Source organism: Myxocyprinus asiaticus, chromosome 31, assembly GCF_019703515.2.
Source record: "Myxocyprinus asiaticus isolate MX2 ecotype Aquarium Trade chromosome 31, UBuf_Myxa_2, whole genome shotgun sequence".
NCBI classification, from domain to species: Eukaryota; Metazoa; Chordata; class Actinopteri; order Cypriniformes; family Catostomidae; genus Myxocyprinus; species Myxocyprinus asiaticus.
The window spans coordinates 39959335-39981926 of NC_059374.1; the positions used below are offsets into that span (position 1 = coordinate 39959335).

The 22592-nt window shown below is 37.8% G+C and overlaps 1 protein-coding gene across 3 annotated transcripts in view; it reads left to right on the forward strand.

Annotated features, from left to right (window-relative positions):
- Window positions 1-22592, forward strand: part of LOC127422218 (rho guanine nucleotide exchange factor TIAM1-like) — a 120590-nt gene that overhangs the window by 70919 nt on the left and 27079 nt on the right. The window contains exons 1-10 of one of the 3 annotated variants that reach the window (XM_051665562.1): window positions 2829-3068; window positions 3450-3635; window positions 5307-5453; window positions 5633-5707; window positions 7455-7625; window positions 9366-9470; window positions 10179-10260; window positions 10781-10867; window positions 13508-13720; window positions 15462-15562. In XM_051665562.1, coding sequence (XP_051521522.1) covers window positions 3486-3635; window positions 5307-5453; window positions 5633-5707; window positions 7455-7625; window positions 9366-9470; window positions 10179-10260; window positions 10781-10867; window positions 13508-13720; window positions 15462-15562 — 1131 coding nt within the window. In that variant the 5' untranslated portion in view covers window positions 2829-3068; window positions 3450-3485. Of the gene's footprint in view, window positions 1-2828; window positions 3069-3449; window positions 3636-5306; window positions 5454-5632; window positions 5708-7454; window positions 7626-9365; window positions 9471-10178; window positions 10261-10780; window positions 10868-13507; window positions 13721-15461; window positions 15563-22592 lie in introns of those variants that run through there. The other 2 variants (XM_051665561.1, XM_051665563.1) reach the window with 2 other exon arrangements.

Here is a 22592-nt window from a genome sequence, read left to right on the forward strand (position 1 = left end):
TTTTTACCAAGAGGTGCTTAAAAAGTGCTTGAATTATAGAAAAACGTAAAATACGTTGCTTAAATCATTTAATAAATTAAATGTATTTATTTTCGGAAAAACACGACGACAGACCACTAGACCGCTGCTGAAGCAGGCGGCGCATAGACGGCGCAGTCACGTGGCACCTGTTACTTTTGGTAGCGCTGTTCAGAATGGGCCAATCACAATCAAGTGTTACTGGAGGATTTTGAAAATATATATTTTATAGATACTGCTGTGGTGGATTTAACAAGTATAGATTCTTGTAACTATCAGTTTTAATTAAAAATTACTCTCCAGAGTGAAAAAAATAGATGAGATGTAAAACGTTCTGAGATTTGAATGCAGATCAATGGAGGATACAGTTTTGTGAGCCATCTAGCGCCCCCTGGTGTAAAGACAGATTTGTGTCTTACAAAATAGGTTATTTCTAACAATATTTGGGTCAATATCAAAATATGTTGACAAATATGTCCCTTGACTTAATTAGTCATGAAAAAGCTTTCAAATAGCGAAAAAATTAAATAAAAGGTACCATTCTATAACCTAACTTTTAATGATATGAAATGGCTTGACTCTGTTTAGATTTTTTTTAGAAAATATATTTGAAATCAATTGTACCTTCATCTGGTACACCACTTCTATGACATTTAAATTTATTTATGTATTTATTTTGTACTTATTTTTAATACAAGCATAAGTGCAAGGCTGAACAGTGTGCAAAAAAGCAAAACAAAATTATTATTAATAATTTGAATAATTTAAAAAGAATGTTTGTCCCTTAATTTCATGGCATTGGTGTTATCAATGTTACATTTAAAAAATAAATAAATTATGTTTTTAAAATATTTTCAGAGGCTGCTTAAATAAGCATATAGTGATTTTTCCCGGCATGTTAAAAAGTTATTATTTCACATTTTAACTGTAATAATTTCACACAAAAAAATGTGGTGTTGTACCCCATTGAAAGAACAACAGCCAAGTTGTTCTTTATGAATAAAAATAATGTCAACATGTTACAAAATGTTTACCCTCAGTGTTTATGGGCAAAAACTGAACTAAACGGGAAATTTCAATATTTTGTAAATTGGAAAGTCAAATTGTTTTTGAGAATGACCCATTTGCAGTTTGGGTCATTTCCTCACATAAATCTGTTGTGTGACTTTAGAAAACATGGAACACAGCACATGAGTCATATGGACTACTGTTTACGGACACAGTTATTCACTTTTGTTGGAAAGCAAAGTGCGTTTTAAGAGAGCACACTACAATAACACACCAATTTCGTCATGAATGAACCAAGAATTGTTACTGAGAATAAGTAGTTAAAGATGCACATTGAGATATGTTGTACTTGTAATAAGTGGTGTTTTATAAAAATAAATTAACTGAGTGAATAAAATATTTTTCTTTAAAATTAACAATTAAAGAATTAGTTTTAATGACATCTCAAGCATAGTCCTTGAAAACAAATAAAAATGTGCTTGAAAAGTCCTTGAAATTAACTTTGAATCTGTACGAACCCTGGAGTCGTGAGTTCAAATCCAGGGTGTGCTGAGTGACTCCAGCCAGGTCTCCTAAGCAACCAAATTGGCCCGGTTGCTAGGGAGGGTAGAGTCACATGGGGTAACCTCCTCGTGGTCGCTATAATGTGGTTCTCGCTCTCTGTGGGGCGCGTGGTGAGTTGTGCGTGGATGCCGCGGAGAATAGCGTGAAGCCTCCACACGTGCTATGTCTCCAGGGTAACACGCTCAACAAGCCACGTGATAAGATTGACGGAGGCAACTGAGATTTGTCCTCCGCCACCCGGATTGAGGCGAGTCACTACGCCACCATGAGGACTTAGAGCGCATTGGGAATTGGGCATTCCAAACTGGGGAGAAAAGAAAAGAATAAAAGAAGTAGGCCTACCTTCAACATATGTTTGTTAATGGCAAATAGAAGTATGAAGTGTCATCAATATTATATTAGTTTATTAATGGCTTAAGGAGATCCGTCAGGACTGATGTAGTTTGCTGCTGCCTGTAAGGTTAATAATAATAAAAAAAAATAATCATCCAAATCAAAAGGTTTATCAGAGGTGTCCTTTGTCATGTATCAAGAATCTTTTGTTAATGAATTCTGTAGTCATTTTGAATGCATGCATGCTTTGTAATGCATGTAACTATGGGCGGGGCTACCTAGTGCAACGCTGCATAAAATAAAACCGAGCGAGCGACAAATTAGATTTTTGTCTGGTTAGAATTTGTTATATTTGCAAAGCTGTGTACAACATTGTCTACTAGAGCCGAATGTATTTATATCGTGAAGCGGTACGGATAAAACATGCTTTGTATTTTTAAACAGTTGATCTTGGTTTACTTTGAGCTGAATTATTTCAACGCAGATTTTCCTCACTGTAAGTCTGATGCTGTCACAAAGTTGACAGAACATTTATTCACCCACTGCAATCGTTGCAAAGGTTAATGTTCTACTCAGTAGATGTTTACGCGAAAGACGCAGCTCAAATGGCCCACAGCCTGGTGGTAGAAGTGAAGCGGATGTCTGTGCATGTGTGTTTGTGTGTGTATTTCATTTTGGCAGCGCTGGGTTACGCATTGTGCCCCTGTGAATGGCAGGAGGCTTGAGTTCCTGTAGAGTTCCAGACTTCTGTGCCAGTGGAATGTGTAGCGCTCTTGTTTGCTACTTTGTGCATTTCCCAGGCCGCTTCCCCCCTCTACAGCATCTTCCAAAATAACATCCATCCCAGAGTGGCTGGAAAGAGACGGCATAGTAAAATAACCCACTCCACTGCCCCCAAAACTCCATTTTATTAGACAACCAGATCAAACCAGACTAGACATAAGGGACGGAAACTACCAGATGCGCAGAAATGACCTTTACGGAAAAATATTTGGCTGCGATTTTGGCGAGGCAACAGAATTCATCTGCAGTAGTCTTATCAAAGAATAGATTTAAACTTGTTTTTCATTTTTAGTTCATCAGAGCATGATGAACGTTTTTAACAGAACCAACTGATGTTTTTTTGAAAACTCTCGAATGCTGTGGTAACGTTATAATTACAACTTTGTATAGTTAAATTGTATAGGTTAATGACAATGAACAATACTTTTACAGAACTTATTAATACTGGTTAATGTTAATATATACAGTACATTTATTAATAATTTTTTAGCATTAAAAGTTGTATATGTTAACATAAGTCAATGAATTACAAACTTACATGAACTTACAACAGTATTTCAAGTGTTATTTAACAGTAACCAAGATAATAAATGCAAAAATATTGTTCATTGTTAGTTATTGATACCTAATGTGTTGCTAATGTTAACTTATAGAACCTTATTTTAAAGTCTTACCAACGCTGCTAACCTGATGTAAACCATTTTCTAACATTACCTAACCTTTTCTCTCTCTCTTCCATACAGATTTTCCTGTGGGAGCAGAATTTAGAGCAGTTCCACATGGATCTATTCCGGTTCCGCTGTTACCTCTCCAGCCTGCAGGGAGGCGAACTTCCTAACCCCAAACGCTTGCTGGCTTTTGCGTCCCGTCCAACCAAACTCGCCATGGGCCGTCTGGGCATCTTCTCGGTTTCCTCCTTCCATGCTCTGGTAATTATATCTCCATTTTTTTAAATAATTTATTCCATTTTAAACCACATTTCTTTTTTTTTTTTTTGCTGGTTTTTTTATTGTATTTTTGGCCTTTCTTTTTACTTAGCATAGACAGTGAGAGGACAGGAAATATAGGGTAAAGAGAAAGGGAACAGGACGGGGAACTGTTGCAAGCTGGATTCACAGGTTAGCCTATGCGCTTATAAGAGCTTAGAGAGGATAGATCGGTAGAGAGTATAGGAAATGGATTGGAAGTTGTTGCGAGCTGGATTCAAACCCATTTTGCCCATTTTACCATTAGCCTATGTGCTAAGTAGAGCATAGAGAGGACAGAAAATGATTGGTAGGGAGTGCTGAAAATGAATCAGCAATTTTTGCAAGCTGGATTCGAACCCACCTCACCCATTTTAGTAGCACAGCTTAGACTATGCCTTTGAGCACCACTGCTAAGGATATGTGCTTACCGTTAAGTCATGGCTTTGACTGATAATAACTTTTTATAATTTTAGCATAGGCAAAGATAGGGGAAACAGGATTGGAAGTAGTTGCGAGCTGGATTCGAACCCGGCTAACCCATTTGTGCACCACCGCTAAGTCTGTGTGTCATGGTTTTAACTGATAATAACTTTTTTATCATTTGCATTGGATAGAGAGAGGTGGAACAGGATTGGAGATGGTTGCGAGGTGGATTCGAAATTGTGTTGCCCATTTGAGCAGCACAGCTAAAGGCTTTCCATCAACCGCTAAGCAATGGCTTTGACTGATTTACATTTTTTAAACATTTGAAATCCATGTGCCTATAAACATTTATTTTGAGCAGAAGCTGAGATAACACTCATATCAAAAGCATCAATTTCACTCTATTTTTACCCAGAATTCATATGTGGTAACCTGGTTCCTTCCCACTCATCAGTGGTGTATATGTGGATAATGGATTGTGGTGGAAATTTCCTCTTGGATGTTGGCCACGGACTTCAACTAATCAATATCATCCCTCCTCAGATTCGCCTCCAGCTCTGGTGTTCTGTGTAGGAGCTGCAGGACACTGGGATACAGATTTTATTTTTGTCCTGGCGGCTTGAATGCAGTTTTTAGGTGGAGGAGTTCTTCAACTCTGGCATTTTGAAAGATGTAGAGAGAGAGAGAAAGGATAATTCACTTCAGAAAGATCCCAAATGAAGTGCTTTTGGCCCTGTGTGCTGTTCTGCAGAAATAATAGCTTGGTTCAGAAGAGTGAAGAGCTGTTTGTTGATGGAGCGCTTTTGGAGTGGAGTGCTTTTCTCCATCAGGAGACCCAGAAATGCCACATTGCGTTCAACACAACAAGCGTGTAGAATTTTTGAATGACACTGAAAAGAACTCAGCAGAACACTTCCCTGAACTTTCAATTCATCCAGACCCAGGTGGCCACTGAAGGTTATTTCTGTGCTTGTACATTTGCATATTTGAAATGAATGAATATCTGTGTGTATTCATTTATTTGTAAGTGGAAATCAATGAGAATGAGGTCACTCTGTTCTGTCAAGTATCAAGGGTGGTTTTGTTTGGACAGTTCTACCAAAAGTTTAAGAAACCTCAACAGTTCAGTCAATCTGGTTGTTTTTTATATGTCTTTGACACAGTGTGTAAAGTATTAACTGTGTTCATGCAGCTGTTTTGTGTCCATAGGTGGCAGCTCGCACTGAGAGCGGTGTTAGGCGTCGGACGCAGGTGATGTCACGGTCAACCAGCAAACGTAAGAGCCGTTTCTCCTCACTGTGGGGTCTGGACACCCACTCCAAGAGAAAGAGCAAAGGACATCCTAGTATTAACCAGGTAAAGTTTATTTGCATACACATGTGCACAGGTTGACCAACTGAAATGCTGCAACATCATACAGGCACAAGCATACAAAGGTCTTAAAGCACTTCTGCGAAAGCTACTGCTTTAAAGACTGGTATTAGATTGTTGAATTTCTGTGCTGTTTTGAAATTTAGATGCTTTTTTCTAAACAGGTTTTTGCAGAAGGTGAGGACCCTGTGAAAAGCCCATTAGAAGGCCTGTTTGAAGGGTCTGTCAGGGAATCAACGGTAAGTAACATCCATTCATCCATCCATCCATTTCTCCATCATCCATCCAACCATTTTTGCATCCATCCATCCATCCAGCCATCTATCCATCAATTTATCATCCATCCATTTATCCATCCATTCATCCATATAACCAATTGTCCATCTATCCATCCATCCATTCGTCCATCCATCTATCTATCAATTTATCCATCATCCATCCTTTTAACCATTTTTCCATCCATCCTTCAATTTATCTATCATCTGTCCATTCATCCATCATCTATCCATCCATCCATCCATCCATCCATCCATCCATCCATCCATCCATCTAACCATTTATCCATCCATCCATTCATCCATCCATCAATCATCCATCCATACATCTATCATCCAAACATAAAATACATTTTTCCATCCATCCATCCATACATCTATCAATCATCCAACCATATAACCATTTTTCTATCATCCATCAATCCAGCCATCCATCCATCCATCCATCCATCTATCTATCCATTTTGCAGTCTGCATCCCAGACAGAAATAAGAAACTGAATTCAGACTTGCAGACAAATAATCACAAATGTGTAAAAATTACATTCACATTAACACAACGACGGACATATTTACTTTTGTACTTTAATTTAGTTTCACAGTACAACCACAAGTCTGCAATTACAGCCTCTCAAATCTGGCAATGCAACTTCAGATTTTCATGCCTTGACTTTGGAAACAACTCACTTGTAAATTCAGATGCAACAGAGCAGATAGCCAGGGTTGGGCACGGAACGGGGCCACTGAAGTCGTGACCAATCACAAGAGCTGGAACAAATGATGCCGGACCAATCAAAACGGATCATCTTAGAACAAGATGACATCACGCAACAGTGTCGCCGTTATCTTTGAAGTCCAAAACAAGTCTAGCAGTAGCATTGGCAATAATCAATAAAATTATAAAGAGGGAACTAAAAGTGCAACAAATTAAAAGAGACAATTTTAGCCAGCTGACCAGCGCATCCATCAATCCATCCATCCAACCACACAGTTGAGCTGTGGTGCTCATATGGGCAATGCAAGTTTTAGTCTGGCTTGCTTTATTCGCCCATCCCCCCCCCCCCCCCCCCCAACTACCACCACTGCCCTTCAAACCATTTTCTGTCCTCTCTCTACACTAATCTCTACAAAAGTCAGAAGATGAGAAAAATCCTAAAAAAAAGCCCATTGCACCAAATCCAAACCTCCTAGTGTTTTCTGTTTAGAGAAATGCTCTGGAGAGGAGTGGGTGTGTATTCATCTCTGGCATTGGTGGAGGTGTGGGCACAATCTCTCAGCCAGTTAGGATGGACTGGTATAGATGGATGTGCTACAGTATAATCAACCAACCTGGTGGATTAAAGGCCATTATGATGTTATATGTTTGGAATAGAATACAAGCAAACTGCACGGTATACATTATACTGTATTTTGCATACTGTTTAAAAAAATTGTATGTAAAACAGTATGCAGTGTGACAGCATACTTACATTGTAGTCACATGACCTCCATAGGTTTCATGTTAATATGGGAAAAATAGTATGCTAGTATGCTATTCCAAACAGCTTAGTGTTTTCGGTGGTTAGAAACGATATGTATGTTACACTTTCAATAGTAAAGGTCTTTTTTGTAATAGTTTAATGAAGAAAACCATTATTTCACATGATAATATGATTGCTGTATGGTTCATTCACAGCTGTGGCTTCTCTGTGCGTTCATTTCTCACTCCACAGAAAGACTCCAAGACCCCAGTGAAAGTTCTGCCAAGACCCAGCACGGATCATGACATCTGGTCCAAAGACCATCTCACTCCATCATGGCTGTGCCTGCCAAACGACCAGCCTGTATTAGCCATCATTCAGCCGGGAGAGTCGGCTCTGGATATTCTGGAAACTATCTGCAAGGTAACGCCAGGAAACACTAGAACTACAGCCTCTTTATAGCAGATTTCAGTTCTTAACTAGTTTAACTGCATTCTAATGTCATTATAAACACAATCTAAACTGCAAAACATCTAGTTCTGAAATTGTTTTTGTATATTTCATAGTTGTTTTGTATAATTGTTTCGTTATGCTGAGGTTAGCTAATCAGAGAGAAGGGTATAGCTGCAGGCATAGCTCCAAAAAGGGGCGTGAGCTTCAATTCACCATTAAAGATATAGGGAGCCCCTAACATTTCCCTTTCCCTAACCTTAACCCTTTTGGAGTTGGCGCAACCCCCTTTTGGAGTAACCACACCCCCTTTGGAGTAACCCTGCCCTCTTTTGGAGATTCCGCCCCCATTTGGAGGTCTCCGACCTGCAGCTATACCTACTTGTAATCAGAGATTGTTTACATATAGAAGTCTTAAAGGTACAGTAGCAAAAACAGCCCATTTAATTGTAAAGGCCCTGATATACTTCCAGAGAAGTTCTTCTTCATCCTTCGATCAGGGGTAAAAAGAACTTCTAAACAGCTGAGCAATGTACTGTTTACGAACATTCAGACACCTGCCACACCGCTGTGGGAGGCGTTTAGAGGAGCATTTAAATATGAGGATGCTACATGTAAAACCTTCAAAATGTGTTATCAGTGGCTTTATGCGTAAACTTATTCTATGAGTAAAATTCACATGACGTCAGTAAAAGATGTTGTTTTAACCACTCGATGATGATTTGAAGTAATATGGCTTTCGCTGCAGATGGCACATGAGTGAATGGGCACTTTGAGTAGTATTTGAGAAGATTTGATTCCTTTTGTAGACTAATTAAACAAATAAAAATAAAAAATCGCATGACATGCTCTTGGAAAATGTCTCTAAGCAAACGATCATACAGATGTAGGTAAATTTGCACCAGCTTGCTAATAACTCTGCACGCCAGTGTGTTCATGTTGACTACTGGCTGAACAACATAAACAAAGTAGTAGGTGAAACTCCAGGTCACACCTACCGATGTCGTGGACCAATAGCAGTAAGAAAGAGTTTAGCAGCTGGTTAGAAGTTTTCCTAAATGTTCGCCCAGGCGAGCTGTTATGAACCACCAAAACGACCTTTTTTTGGGCTAAATTTAGTTCTAAATGACATCATACCCATTCTTCGAGTTCGTGTGAAGTATATCGGGCCCAAGAGAGGGTGAAAATGTTTTATGTTTTTGGTGCAAGAAACCTCGACCAACATTATAAGGGGACTTATATAATGATAATGCTACAGAAGTGTAGAATATTGACCCTTTAACACTTTAATATGTCATCTTTAATTGCCAAACAAATAGAGCTTATTGTATCTGTAACATATTACATTTTTGCCTGTTTTAAGCCTGTTTTTTAAATTTAAAAGATCACTTCAGTCATAACTGAAATGCATATCAACTTGAAGGTCTATGCTGTCGAAAACCCATAGGTTTTATTCCTCAAATCTTCCCATAGAGGGATTTTAAAGACATTTGACCCTCCTGTATAAAGGCGCTTGCTGCATTTTATTTGCTTTACTCTTGCTTTAGAGCTGAAAACATGCTGCATTGTGTCTGATATCAGCATTTGATCTTTTAGTGTGCGATTTCTGTTCATCTGGCCCTCTAAGAATAAGACATAGTCCAGTAACATGGCTTGGCAGTGCACTTTATCCATTAAATGTGTCTCCTTTCATCTCACTCTATCTCTCTACAGGCTCATCAGTTGGACCCCACTAAACATTATGTGCGACTGAAGTTTCTCATTGACAACCAAGTGCAGTTCTACATCCCTAAACCAGAAGAGGATATTTATGATCTGGTAGGTTTGGAGAAGATCATACCCGCTGGTTAGACCTTCTCTTGTTACTTTCATGCTTCTGGGATGGTATATTCAGGCCCTATTAAAGGAATAGTTCATCCAAAAATTCTGTCATTATTTAGTTACACCCCATTTGATTTTCTTTCTTCCATGGAACACAAAAAGAGTTGTTTAGAAGAGGACTCTGGCCATTCTTTTCCATTTTATAAAAGTAAATGGGGATGGGTGGTTAAAAAATGATTTAAAAAAGTACTGTAAAAACACCACAAAAGAATTCCCTACGACTTGTGTCTTCTGAAGCCATACGATACCTTTGTGTGAGGAACAGACTGACATTTTTGTCGTTTTTATGTAGTTTTTAGCAGTCTGCTAGCTTTCAAATCTCATCCATGCTTTCGCATATTTAAACTTGGCATCTCTTGGCCTTTCAGTAAAATGGCAAAAAGCCCGAAGTACTAAAAATGACCACATCTACTATGGAGTTACTTTATTCTTCATACTTTATTTAAGCTTAACCCCACAAGTCAAGCTTCTGTTTAGAGTCTTTATTTATTGTTTTATAAGAGTTCAGTACAGATGCACTTTATTAAATTGGAAAAAGACGTTCTCTGCCAATTTGATTCTGTTTTTGTGTGTGTCCCTGTTGTGTATACTTGCACTCTGAATGCAGAATAGGATAAATAATATCACATGCTCTCTCCTCCACAGCTGTATAAGGAGATCGAGCTGTGCTATAAGATCAGGAAGGTTATACAGTTTGATCGTGATGAATCCTGCATGATTGGCTATGGTGAGAGCCAGAAAAAGTTTATTATCATCAAATCATCTCTGTTTTACACCTGACACATTTATATAGGCAAAATATGTATTTTTATTTCATGTAAAATTCATTAAAAATTTTTACAGTCCCAAAAAGTATCTGGACACTTCAGGCACACTTAAAAATTTATGAATTTTAATTTATTCAATAACAAAATGCTGCTATAGCTTTTCTCAGTTGTAACTTTTCTGAACCATTTTTGCAATGACTTATAATCAGCTGGTGTCAGGGTAATTTTTAGTTGATGTATGTAGGTGTTTTGGCAGAGTAACCACAGGTGTATTTCTTCACATCAACTATGGACATGTTTTACTAATGTTTGACAACCAGAAAAGTGTCCAAATACCCGTTGTCTTCATTTTGAAGTGCGTATCTACTATGTAAGCATTTAAAACATAATTAACTTCTTTTGTGAAATGTTTTGCTTGAGAAGTGTGCTTGTGCTATAATTTTTTTTTAATATAAATGTCTCTCTTTTTCTGTCTATCAGGTTTCTCCATCTCAGTGGTTGAGGAGGATGGCATTCAGCAGCTCTATATCACTGACGTCAGAGCTGGTGGATTAGCGTTTGCTAAAGGTTCATTAGGACTTTTCTGTCTTTCTGTTTTCCTCCCTTTCTCTCAGTTTGTCCATCTTTTTCTCATTCTTTCTCAGACACTATTTCTCTATCTGTTGAGTGTCTGTTTTGGAATTAAGATGTAAGTTAACGCTGTGATATCGGTGCTGTGCTCCTGATGTTATGTAACATAGTGTCAGTTCTGTGGTGTTCACAAGAGTATAGATTTATTTTCAACCCCTCTGAACTATAAACAATGACAAAAGAAAAAAACAGAGAGACGATGATAGTCAGGTTCATTCAAGTGATGTACCGCGAGCATATCAGCATTTGGAACATGATGTATTAACCCTTAAATGCATGGGTGTTTCTCCAAACATTATTACATAATCGGGTCTTTAGCGACCCGGCACGTTTATCTATAACAAATGGATCTACAAAATGACCAGCTAGTGTCAAATTTTCAAAACATTTGGAAGACAATTTGCAAATAATAGAATAGAATACAGGATTTTCTAATATATTTAGAAATTTATGTTTGATTTTTCATATATCAAAGAGATGATGCAAAAAATATAGAACAGGATTCATTACTTCCACAATGAAATTTCATGAGACTCAATTTGATGTCAAACATAAGCTACACATAGCACATAATACATAATCTACCCAAAAACTACACATATGTATTTACTTAGACACTTTTTGATTCTAAATAGATGCACAACTTACATAATTTCAGTGTGACAATAGCCAAATCATACTGTTCATGTGTTACACTTGCTATAGTTTACTTCCACGTTGTTTCTTCGTCAGATAGCAATGTCAAATGTAAATTAAGTCAATCACTGGAGAAAAGCGACACTATTACATATCTCGGGTCTATAATGACCCTATACACTTTTGGTAATTAATCAGTTATACATTTTTTTGTTTTTGTTTTTTTTTTTGTTACACTATTCAGAAAAGAAAGGTTGAGGAAGGAATACTAAAGAGGTGGGGGCATTCATTGGTAATGATACATCTTTTATGTTAATGCCGCAAAATGCACATGGAGGACTCCAAATTCTATGTGCATGTAGCCTACTGTTTAAATATAATTTTAATTAATACCCTTAAGAAATTTAGGCTGTGTTTAGTATTGAACTGTTTAATACCTTTTAATAAATGACTGTTAATAATAACTTGTATACAAGATACATATTTGATCAACACTTGTTGTCATGTTGTACTTTAACACACTATCTGTATGCAGAAAACATAATTTGTAGAGAAACGCTCCAACACTGATTGTGGTTCTTCTTCTGTGATGCAGGCAAGACATGACATGCAGCGAACAAGCGCACTCTAGCAAGAAGATGACTGTATAGACAGCCTTATCAACGTCTGCTGGCATGATTACTGAACCGAGTTGTTCTGAAATTAATTAATCGACGATTGATAAGCTTAAATTATCGATTAATTATGCATCGAAGCGATCCAGTAAAGGTAGACCGATATGTCGGTTTTGGGATTTTATTCATTTTTGACTCTATGTTTGTACCCGTCATAGTAAGGAAAAGACTAACAAAATGTTTTGACATTCTATAATCGATTTATAAATCTATCGGCCGATAAATCGGTTATCGTTCACTTATCGTCATGGTTATTTGGTCACAACCAAGAGCACAAAACAAACTAATGCCCACATTTACTGTTCATGTGTATGCTTATTCAATATTCAGCCCTCCTCCATGAACGACACCAATGTAAACCAGCTAGCATTGTGGGGTTTTTTTAGTGCCAAGATATTAGCCAATCATAATAGACAAGAGTTCAATTTCATATGAAAGTTTTAAAGGTAGACAGGCAAGAACAACCTCTTTAAAAGTGGAAAATGGTCATGAAAAATGAAAAAAGAATTACTGTTTTTTTTTTGTTGTGCAAGAAACCTTGTCCATCATTTTAAGTAGACTTCAGGGAAAAAATAAAATGCTACAATAGTGTAGAATTTTACCTTTTTATATTACCATCAACACTGGTTATTGCTCATTTTAATGTTGACATCTGAATAATGGCAACGTGTCGAATAAGATTTTTGTCTCTCCGAGCGATGTCTGTGATCAGTTCTGCAGGATCAGATCTGACGTTGACATTTCACATCACCCTGAGAATTGGGTCAAACCTGCTAGCTGGAGGAAAAAACAATGCAAAAAGGAAAAAGCTAGAAACAATCTGTTTTTTATTACATCTCTTTATTTTTCTGTTGACGGTCAGTTCAGTGAACAAAGTAGTAAAATGCAGAGTGAAGAATAAATCTTGACCAATGTCATGATTAGTGCAACCAGAACAGATTTCTAAAGCTAAAAGACATTAGGTTGTAGCCATGGCATAGTGGTTAGCGCACATGCTCCATTTGAGACATGGTGCTTACGTGTGGGGATGCAGGTTTAAATCTTGCCTGAATCATATCCCGACCCCATTCCCATAATTTTCCTAACCCCACACTACCGTCTCGTCCAATAAAAGTGCAAAACTAAACTCTAAACTCATATTAACTGTGCACAAGCTCAATCCATTTACGGTCACCCATTTTGAAGATCTAAGGAAATATTTATGATTGTAATATTACAGTATTTAATTATTCTTAGTATATAACCATATGTATTGGAATGGGCGCAGGTCTGAATGCAGGAGACGAGATTCTTCAGCTGAACAGGAAGGATGCCAGCACTCTGACCTTTGCTGACATGAAGGTGGCATTCGCTCAGGTCTCTCTGTCTCTTACGGTGAACACGCTGCCCCCTGTTGACCGCCGACAGCTTTGCTTCCTGCCTCCGAGACGCTCTGATGTTGTGGACAACCTCTATACAGACATATTCTCTCAGAGTCAGGGTGAGATAGTGATCTGTCTGTCTGTCCATCCATCCGTCCGTCTAGATGTTAAAACGTTTGGCTAATGAATATTCTTGTGTATATTGTTTCTGTATGCAGTTGGTGTGGCGTAGTATTTAAATATCTGGTCTGCCAACTGAAATGTTGCAGGTCTGAACCTCACAAGAAGCATTACATGAAGTATCACCATTGTTTCCTTGAGCAAATCACTTTACCTTGGATTGCTTATATAATTTGTATTGTATTGTAAGTTGCTTTGGATAAAAATGACTATTGGCTAAATGACTGTTTACGTAATAATTTTACTTTTTTTGCGCATTTGCTGACCTTATCAGTGGTTTTAAAAAATTAAGGCCATGTCCATACTAATTCCTTTTCATTTGAGAACTAGTTTTTCAAAAGTACAGGATAATGGAGAGCATTTACAAAACACTCAGAGAAAAACACAGTTTACGTGTGTATGAGAGGCCAAAATGTAGAAAAATCAATGCGTTTTCAAATGAAAGTCTATTAATGTGGACTTGGCCTAAGTCCTAACTTATTTGATTGACCAAAAGTTCCTCCATCCACATCATGATGCTTAATGTTCAGTTGGTTAAAGATCCAGTGTGATGGATTTTGCAACCCAATCTCATGAGAAGTTGTACTAATTCATACAAGTTGGCTCATCCATATGAAATCGTACAAGTTTGCTCGTTTGAATTTGTACGGATTCTAGATGTGCAAATACCCGTACATGAATTGCGGAAGTTAGCAAAAGTGCTGCGTGTCAGACATTGTGTACATGCTTATTAATTTTATACCCTAACCCAAACCCCATACCTAAACCTAAACATAGAGTAGAGTCTGTGAGGATGATTTGAAGTATAAAGAGTATGTTTTGCACTACAGAAGAAAGTAACTGTCACGTTTTAGAAGGAAACAAGGGAGAGTCACCTGTTTAGCTGTTGCAAAAGATATACTGTCACAGAGCAAGAGCGAGACAAAGAGACCCAAGAGCAGAAGAACAGTTCAAAGGATTATTTAACAATAAATAGCAACTTAAACTGTGCTGGCGAAGAATGGAGAACCTGGCACTGGCTGCAGTAGCAGGGGGAGAAGCTCATGGATGCGTGAGCGCCATGGCCACGCAGTGGACAGATCCATGAGGACTCCGTGAATAGTGTGTTCGTAGGCAAATGTGTGCGTCGTGGTAGTCAGGAGTAGATTCGTGAGGAATCCTCCGTTGATGATTCGTGAGCGCAGAGAACAAGCGTACAGCAAACTGGAAGGCAGCCACACTCTCGAAATGCGGGCAGAGACGGGCAACCAAACAGATACACTCGACAGGACCAACTAGGCAGAGAGATTGAGGTAAGTTACTTCACACCAAACAACAATCTAGCAAAGAGACGCAATGGGATTAAGTAGGGAGTGAATCATCGGAGAACCAGGTGCTGCTAGTATGCTAATTAGTGGCATGATCAGCGTTCCCCTGGGAACAATCAGTGTTCCCATGGAAACACTGATCATGCATGCCAGCAGCGTCTGCGAAACATGAGGGAGAGAAGTAACAAAACAAACAGAACAAACTGAAAAACTCAACAGAGCCCTGATATGTACGAATTCATACAACCCTACTCGTATGATTTCATATGATTTAGCCAACTCTTAAGAATCTGTACTATTTCTCCATGAGACTCTGTTGGGATTTTGACATCCTCATATCATCATAATCATTCTGATAATTATCTGTCCACAGAGGAGATTCTTGATGATGGCGTTGGCCTTATCGTAGAGTCTTCAGGAGACAGTTTAGATGACGATTTGGAGCTCTTTGCTGAATTTGATGACTATGGAAAGGTAAAGAGTTCTGCTTATGTAATCACATTTTCTGTGCAACTCAGCCCATAACTTTGGGACAGTTCTCGTGCTGTTGTGCGTGGGTTTTTTCACACTCACCAAATCTAAAACTGTGTTCCCTCAAAACTCTGAACTCCTAGAGTGAAGAATCACACTTCAGCTCAGCTTCACCATCTGTCATCTGTTCTGTTTTTAAACAGAGGGACAATTACAGTTTAATCAGTTTATTTGATCTATCTATCTATGATAATGAAATATCTGCAGAGTATGCATGTATTGGCAGGGGGTTTGGTGTGGGAGGCTGGAGATAATTATTTTGTGTTAAGGTGGATTTCAATAAGAGATTGTTTGTTTTTTCTTTGCATCCTAATTGCTTTAATAAGGGACATAGTTAAGATCGTGCAGGAGGCAGTCACAGCGTTTCATTGGAAATGACATGTTGAGATGATGGAACCAATCAGATTCCACACGACTCTTCCATATTTACATACAGAAACTATTTTTGGAAACCCGTTTCCAGAGTTCACTGTCAAATATCTGTGTCTTGTATCTGTATGTTGACCTAATCTCTTTAGCTCGCCGAATTCAGACCAAATATTATTAGGGTTAATGTTCTAAATGAGTTTGTTCTGGCTCTAAAGTGTGTTGGTTGGCTGTCAGGCCCGTGCAGAGTGATGGATTGTGGGTCAGCAGTGATACAGCAGGGCTCGCTGGGAGATTGGAGAAGATTGGTTTTGGCATGCACTGACATGTGTCTGTCTCGCTGCATAGCACCCTCTCTCCAGACGTTATTAAAGAGGAGAAAGTATCATAGAGGTCAGACAAAGAATGCAAAGGAATCCATGATCAACTTTAGGGCACACACATCCACACACACTGTATTGTAGAGTTTCCTCCTTGGCAGAAAACGTGTTCTGTAGTCAGATAGATAAACCCCATGAGATAGATAGATAGATGGATAGATAGATGGATAGATAAAAAAAACAAATAAATAACTGTATTTATTAATCGTAGTTAATATTAATGTATAAATATACTATTGTTCATTGTTAGTTCATGTTAGTTCATAATGCGTTCACTAATGTTAACATATACATCTGCTATTTTGGTTACAATTTATAATATGGTTCGATTTTTTAATATTAGTAATTGCATTAGTTATCATGAACCTTGTTTATGTTTAATGTTAATGCAAATACCATTGTTTGTTGTTTGTTCATGTTGGTTCATTATGCATTATCTAACTTTAACACATACATATTTTTATTAAAAAAATGTCTATGTTGAAATTAACATTATCCAAGAATAATAATTGCTGTAAAAGTTTTGTTCATTGTTAGTTCATGTTAACTAATGTAGTTAACTATGGCCATGCCCACAATGATTTTTTTGTTTAATAAATGCCTTAATTTACCTTCGTTTTCACCTCTCGTCCACACTGGAGCAGAGTCTTCCTCCACCAAAAACTGAGACTTTCAAAAACGCTCCCCATTACTGCATACTTTGGAAAACAATGACATTAGGAAATTAAAAAGAGAGGTTTCAAACTTTGTTTGGATTAGTGTGGATGTGGCTGAAGGTTAATGAATATAACCTTTGTGTAAAGTGTTACTGATTTCTTTCAAGGGCATTTTTTGGTTTACTATTTGTATGATATGATCTTCCATTCATATCATGATATTCATTGAGGTTGGCTAAAGGTTTTGGATTTTGGAAATTGAATTTTTGACAGTTGGAGTTTGAATAGTCTTGGCCCGTTTAATTCCGTCAATATACTGCAAGTCTGTGGAATTTTGGGGAATTTCAATGCCTGCTACAGGAAAACTGTAACTCAGCTGGAAAAGATATGCCAATTTAAGTCATAACAGTCTGAAGGTCTGTGCCAATTTTGGAGGATGTAGCTTGAAATCTTTAGGAGTGGTCACAATTTATTATATGGTCTAAACCTAGTCAAGCCAACACAATAAAAACCCATTTCAAACCCCGTTTTTTAAGTGACTGTCAACATTTTTATTTTTGTGAGTTCAGGCGTGAACAATCATTTGTGTTTGTGCTCTTGGTGGAACATTAGTGAAGTGCTTACTTCAATATATGGTGTGAAATTATTCTGTAAATGGGCCACAGAGTGATTCTGAACACATACATCATTCGCTACTGTCAGAGAAACATTTTTTCTGTCAGATTTGTGCTTCTGTTTACTTCCTGATCTCCCCATTAACAGGCTAAAGTGGTTCGTTCAGCTTACGGTGTGTGATTATGTTCTATCACGAGACAACTTTAGTGCCAAAAATTTGTCAAGTTCATCCTTCATCGCTGGTCTTGTTTTGCAAGAATCTCTCACTCTCTCGCTCAGACTGTTAGTTTAAAATCAAACAAGACTTAACTCTACTGATATTCCTCAAACTTTCTGGTTAAGGTTTGTTCTAAACACCTAACCCTAAGTATTACATTTTAGTGATTAAAGAAACGTTCCATGTTTAATAGAAGTTAAGCTCAATCAACAACATTTGGTGCATTATGGTAATCACCACAAAAAATAATTTAGACTAAACTCTCTCATCCTACACACACACACACACACATATATATATATATATATAAAGTTGTTACAATAAGGCACTTACAATAGAAAGTGAATGATGCCAGTCCATAAACATTAAAATACACATTGTTTCAAAGTAGCCTATTGCCACAAGATATAAACATTATACATGTTGACATTATTTTACTGTGATAAAATGTAGGGATTTACTGACTTTACACTGTTTACTAGATTACAAGGTTTATACTGGCCTCATGACAATAAAGTTGTAATATTGGATATAAATTAGGGATGTCCTGATACCGATACCATCAAATCAAAATCAAATCAAATCACTTTTATTGTCACTCAACCATATACACAAGTGCAATAGTGTGTGAAATTCTTGGGTGCAGTTCCGAGCAACATAGCAGTTGTAACAGTGATGAGACATAGATGAGACATGTACCAATTTACAATAAACATCAAATTTACACAACACAATTTAAAATCTAATATACACATAATTACACACAACACAATATACAAATAATAACATACAATGTACAGTATACAATACACACACAATATAGAATCCACATACAATATAGAATACACATTAAACAATAAAAAAAATACTATATGTAGTATATATAAAATGTACAGTAGGTTGTATTGTACTGTACTGACATTCAGGCTGTCAGTTGATAGTCAGTTGCCAGTGTGTTGTTAAGAGAGAATATAATTTATGACAGTCCAGTGAGAGATAATAAAATTAATAAAATGCAGTGCTGATCTATAGTGATCATGAGAGATCAAGAATTCAAAAGTCTGATTGCTTGGGGGAAGAAGCTGTCATGAAGTCGGCTGGTGCGGGTCCTGATGCTGCGATACCGCCTGCCTGATGGTAGCAGTGAGAACAGCCCATGGCTCAGGTGGCTGGAGTCTCTGATGATCCTCCGAGCTTTTTTCAAACACCGCCTGGTATATATGTCCTGGAGGGAGGGAAGCTCACCTCCGATGATGTGTCTGGCAGTTCGCACCACCCTTTGCAGGGCTTTGCAGTTGTGGGAGGTGCTATTGCCGTACCAGGCGGAGATGCAGCCAGTCAGGATGCTCTCTACAATGCTGGTGTTGAACCATGTGAGGATGTGGCAGTTCATTCCAAATTTCCTCAACCGTCTCATGAAGAAGAGGCGCTGATGAGCCTTCTTCACAGCGGCTTCAGTGTGGATGGACCATGTGAGTTCCACAGTGATGTGGACACCCAGGAACTTGAAGCTGCTGACTCTCTCCACTGGTGCTCCATTGATGGTGATGGGACTGTGTTCTCTTTCTCTTCTCCTGAAGTCCACCACAAGCTCCTTTGTCTTACTGACGTTGAGGGAGCGGTTGTGCTCCTGAAACCAGCATGTCAGAGTGAGCACCTCCTCTCTGTAGGCTGTTTCATCATTGTCAGTGATCAGACCTACCACTGTCGTGTCATCAGCAAACTTAATGATGGCATTGGAGCTATGTGTTGCCACACAGTCATGTGTGTACAGGGAATACAGGAGTGGGCTGAGAACACAGCCCTGTGGGGCTCCAGTGTTGAGATTCAGTGATGAGATGTTACTGCCCATTCTAACCACCTGGCGTCTGCTTGACAGGAAGTCCAGGATCCAGCTGCACAGTGAGCTGTTTAAGCCCAGAGCCCGGAGTTTCTCAACAAGCTTGGAGGGCACTATGGTGTTGAATGCTGAGCTGTAGTCTACAAACAGAATTCTCACAGAAGTGTTCCTTTTTTCCAGGTGGGAGAGAGCAGTGTGTATTGTAGATGCAATGGCATCATCAGTGGAGCGGTTGTTGCGGTAAGCAAACTGCAATGGGTCCAGTGATGGAGGCAGCACAGAGCAGATGTAATCTCTAATTAGTTTCTCAAAGCATTTGCTGATGATGGGGGTCAGAGCAACAGGACGCCAGTCATTTAAGCAAGTGATTTTGGATTGCTTTGGAACAGGCACAATGGTGGATGTTTTAAAGCATGTGGGGACTACAGACAAGGAGAGGGAAATGTTGAAAATGTCCGTAAAAACACCAGACAGTTGGTTCGCGTACGCTCTGATGATGCGGCCTGGAATGCCGTCTGGACCCGCGGCTTTACGGATATTCACCCGTCGGAAGGATCGGGTTACATACTTACATACCATACTTATATACGTGTACTTATGCTCGTAAAAATACTCCGATACCAAAAACCGATACCATTTTACGTAAGAATATAATTCCTTAAACATTCAAAGCACCAATTAAAATCACTTTGTCCAAGTGTGATTATTCAACCGCAAAGGCTGTGATGTAATGAGATAAATATATAGTTTGCATGTGCTGCGTGCTTCAAAGTGTTGTGCCCACACTGGCTGCTCATACCTTTTAGAGCTCCTTGGTTTATAAGCGAAAAACACCATCTTGAGCATCTTGCACTCTGTTTGTAGCAGATGACAGCGAGGAAAGTGCTAATTCACTTTGTAGTGTGAGGCACATGAAGACTACATATTTATTTAATTAAATATCAGCCTTTTGCGGTTTAATAATCACTTTGGGTCATGTAGTGACCTGCTTTTCTGGAAGCAAGAAGCTACCTTCAAAAACACACAGAAACAACAAGGGCTTCACTCCAAAATAAAAGCTCCCACCAAAATAAAAGCTCAGTTTAAATATAACACTTCTGTATAGTTATGTAATATTTGCTGTAATACTACTAGGAATAATAATAATAATAATAACAATAATAAATCAATAGTAATTGTCATTTTTTGTTTATATTTAAGCAATATAGCACATCTGATATGCTCAGTTATGCAGCACGTTTTGTTTTTAAACAAAAATAACTCCAATGTTGTATTTTAGATTGTGCTGTGAGGTTCTGTATAAAGAACTTTAGTTGATAAATATAATATAATAATAGGTTGAAAATTAATTGTTCAAATTTTTTCATTTATTTAAAAAAACTGTTGATATGGAATTCATAAAATGTTTTAAAAATAGGTATCGCTATCGGCAAGTAAATAATATAATGTGAAATACTCTCAAAACTCTCAAAAGCTATAATAAAAGAAACTTCGTTCATTCTTGATGAAGTACAAAAACCTTCGTAACTTTTGTGTGTATGGTGACTAGATTCAAAACTTTGAACTGCCACTTGCACCGCATCGACACGTCCTGTGTGTGATACCTGTGCCTTGTCCTACTCGCGACGTGGGGCTTCTCGTCGGTTTTTCTACTGGCTTTAGTACTGTATACTTAATACTAATGCTATATCACCCCCTTGTGGTCTCCCAAAGCTATTACGCCAGACTACATTAAATGGAAGGCCAATTGACAGTGAATTGGAAAGGACACAAATTTGGCTTCTAATTTAAATGTCGGCTAATGTTAATATATCAATGCCTCAAAAATGTATCGAGAAAATAACGTGACGACCAATAATCTATGTATCGATATTTTATTACATTCCTAATTAACAACATATTTGTTGTGATTTTGCAGAGAATTTTACAATGATTTTAATGTGCTTTTTATTTGGCCATTAAGTTTTGTTTTTAGGGCTGGTTGTCAATACAGATTTCCCGATTTGATTTGATTTGATTTGATTCCAATTTCGAAATGATTTGATCATTTTCTGATTCATTTGGGTATTTTTCAGTTAAAATCTCCATTTTGCTTAAATTGACAGAAATTATCTCTCAGCTAATGCTGTAATTATACAGGGAACCGTCTAACATGGTACATTAAGAAAATATTAATTTAAAAAATAAACAGGGCTCAAACTATTCAGTTCAATTGCTATTTATTTAACAGATGTAATAATCCACACAAGCAAAACTGAAGTACATTTTAAAATAAAAGTAAACGATTGAACCTTGGGATTTTATGAATCAATATCAAGATCAATTTAAATTAATCAATTAATCAAAATCAATTCTTACCCAGCCCTAGTTTTTTTTAATCTTCAGTAGCAAAAACGGCGGTAAACCTGACCCGATGCGTTGTCGGCAAGTTTGCAGCTACAATTTGTCTTACCACACTGAACGTGAAAATGTAGCGTGATGTGGCAAAATCACAACCAATATCAAGATATTTAATGTTTAAATTAGTTAAGTGGACCAATGAGATTTCACTGTGGGTGGGGCTATGTAACTTTTTTTAATTAATCATGAATGTAATCCAAAATGACACCACAGAAATCGTCACTATGCAATGGTCAAAATGTCCTGTTATTCGTCGCTTGTTCTTTGTCACAGTTAGTTAGGACAAAAATTATTTTATATGGAAGAGATTTTATTTGTTTTTATTGTTTGTTCTGATGCGTCTGGTTGCAACTGTATCTGTCTGTCTCGCAAGATGACAAGGAACACCCACTGAATGACACGCCCACTCTAAGTATCCTTGGATCACAAAGAAATTGTATTGGCTGAAAGAACTTTTAAAATCCTATGCAAACGCTGTATGATTAATGTTGTCTCAACT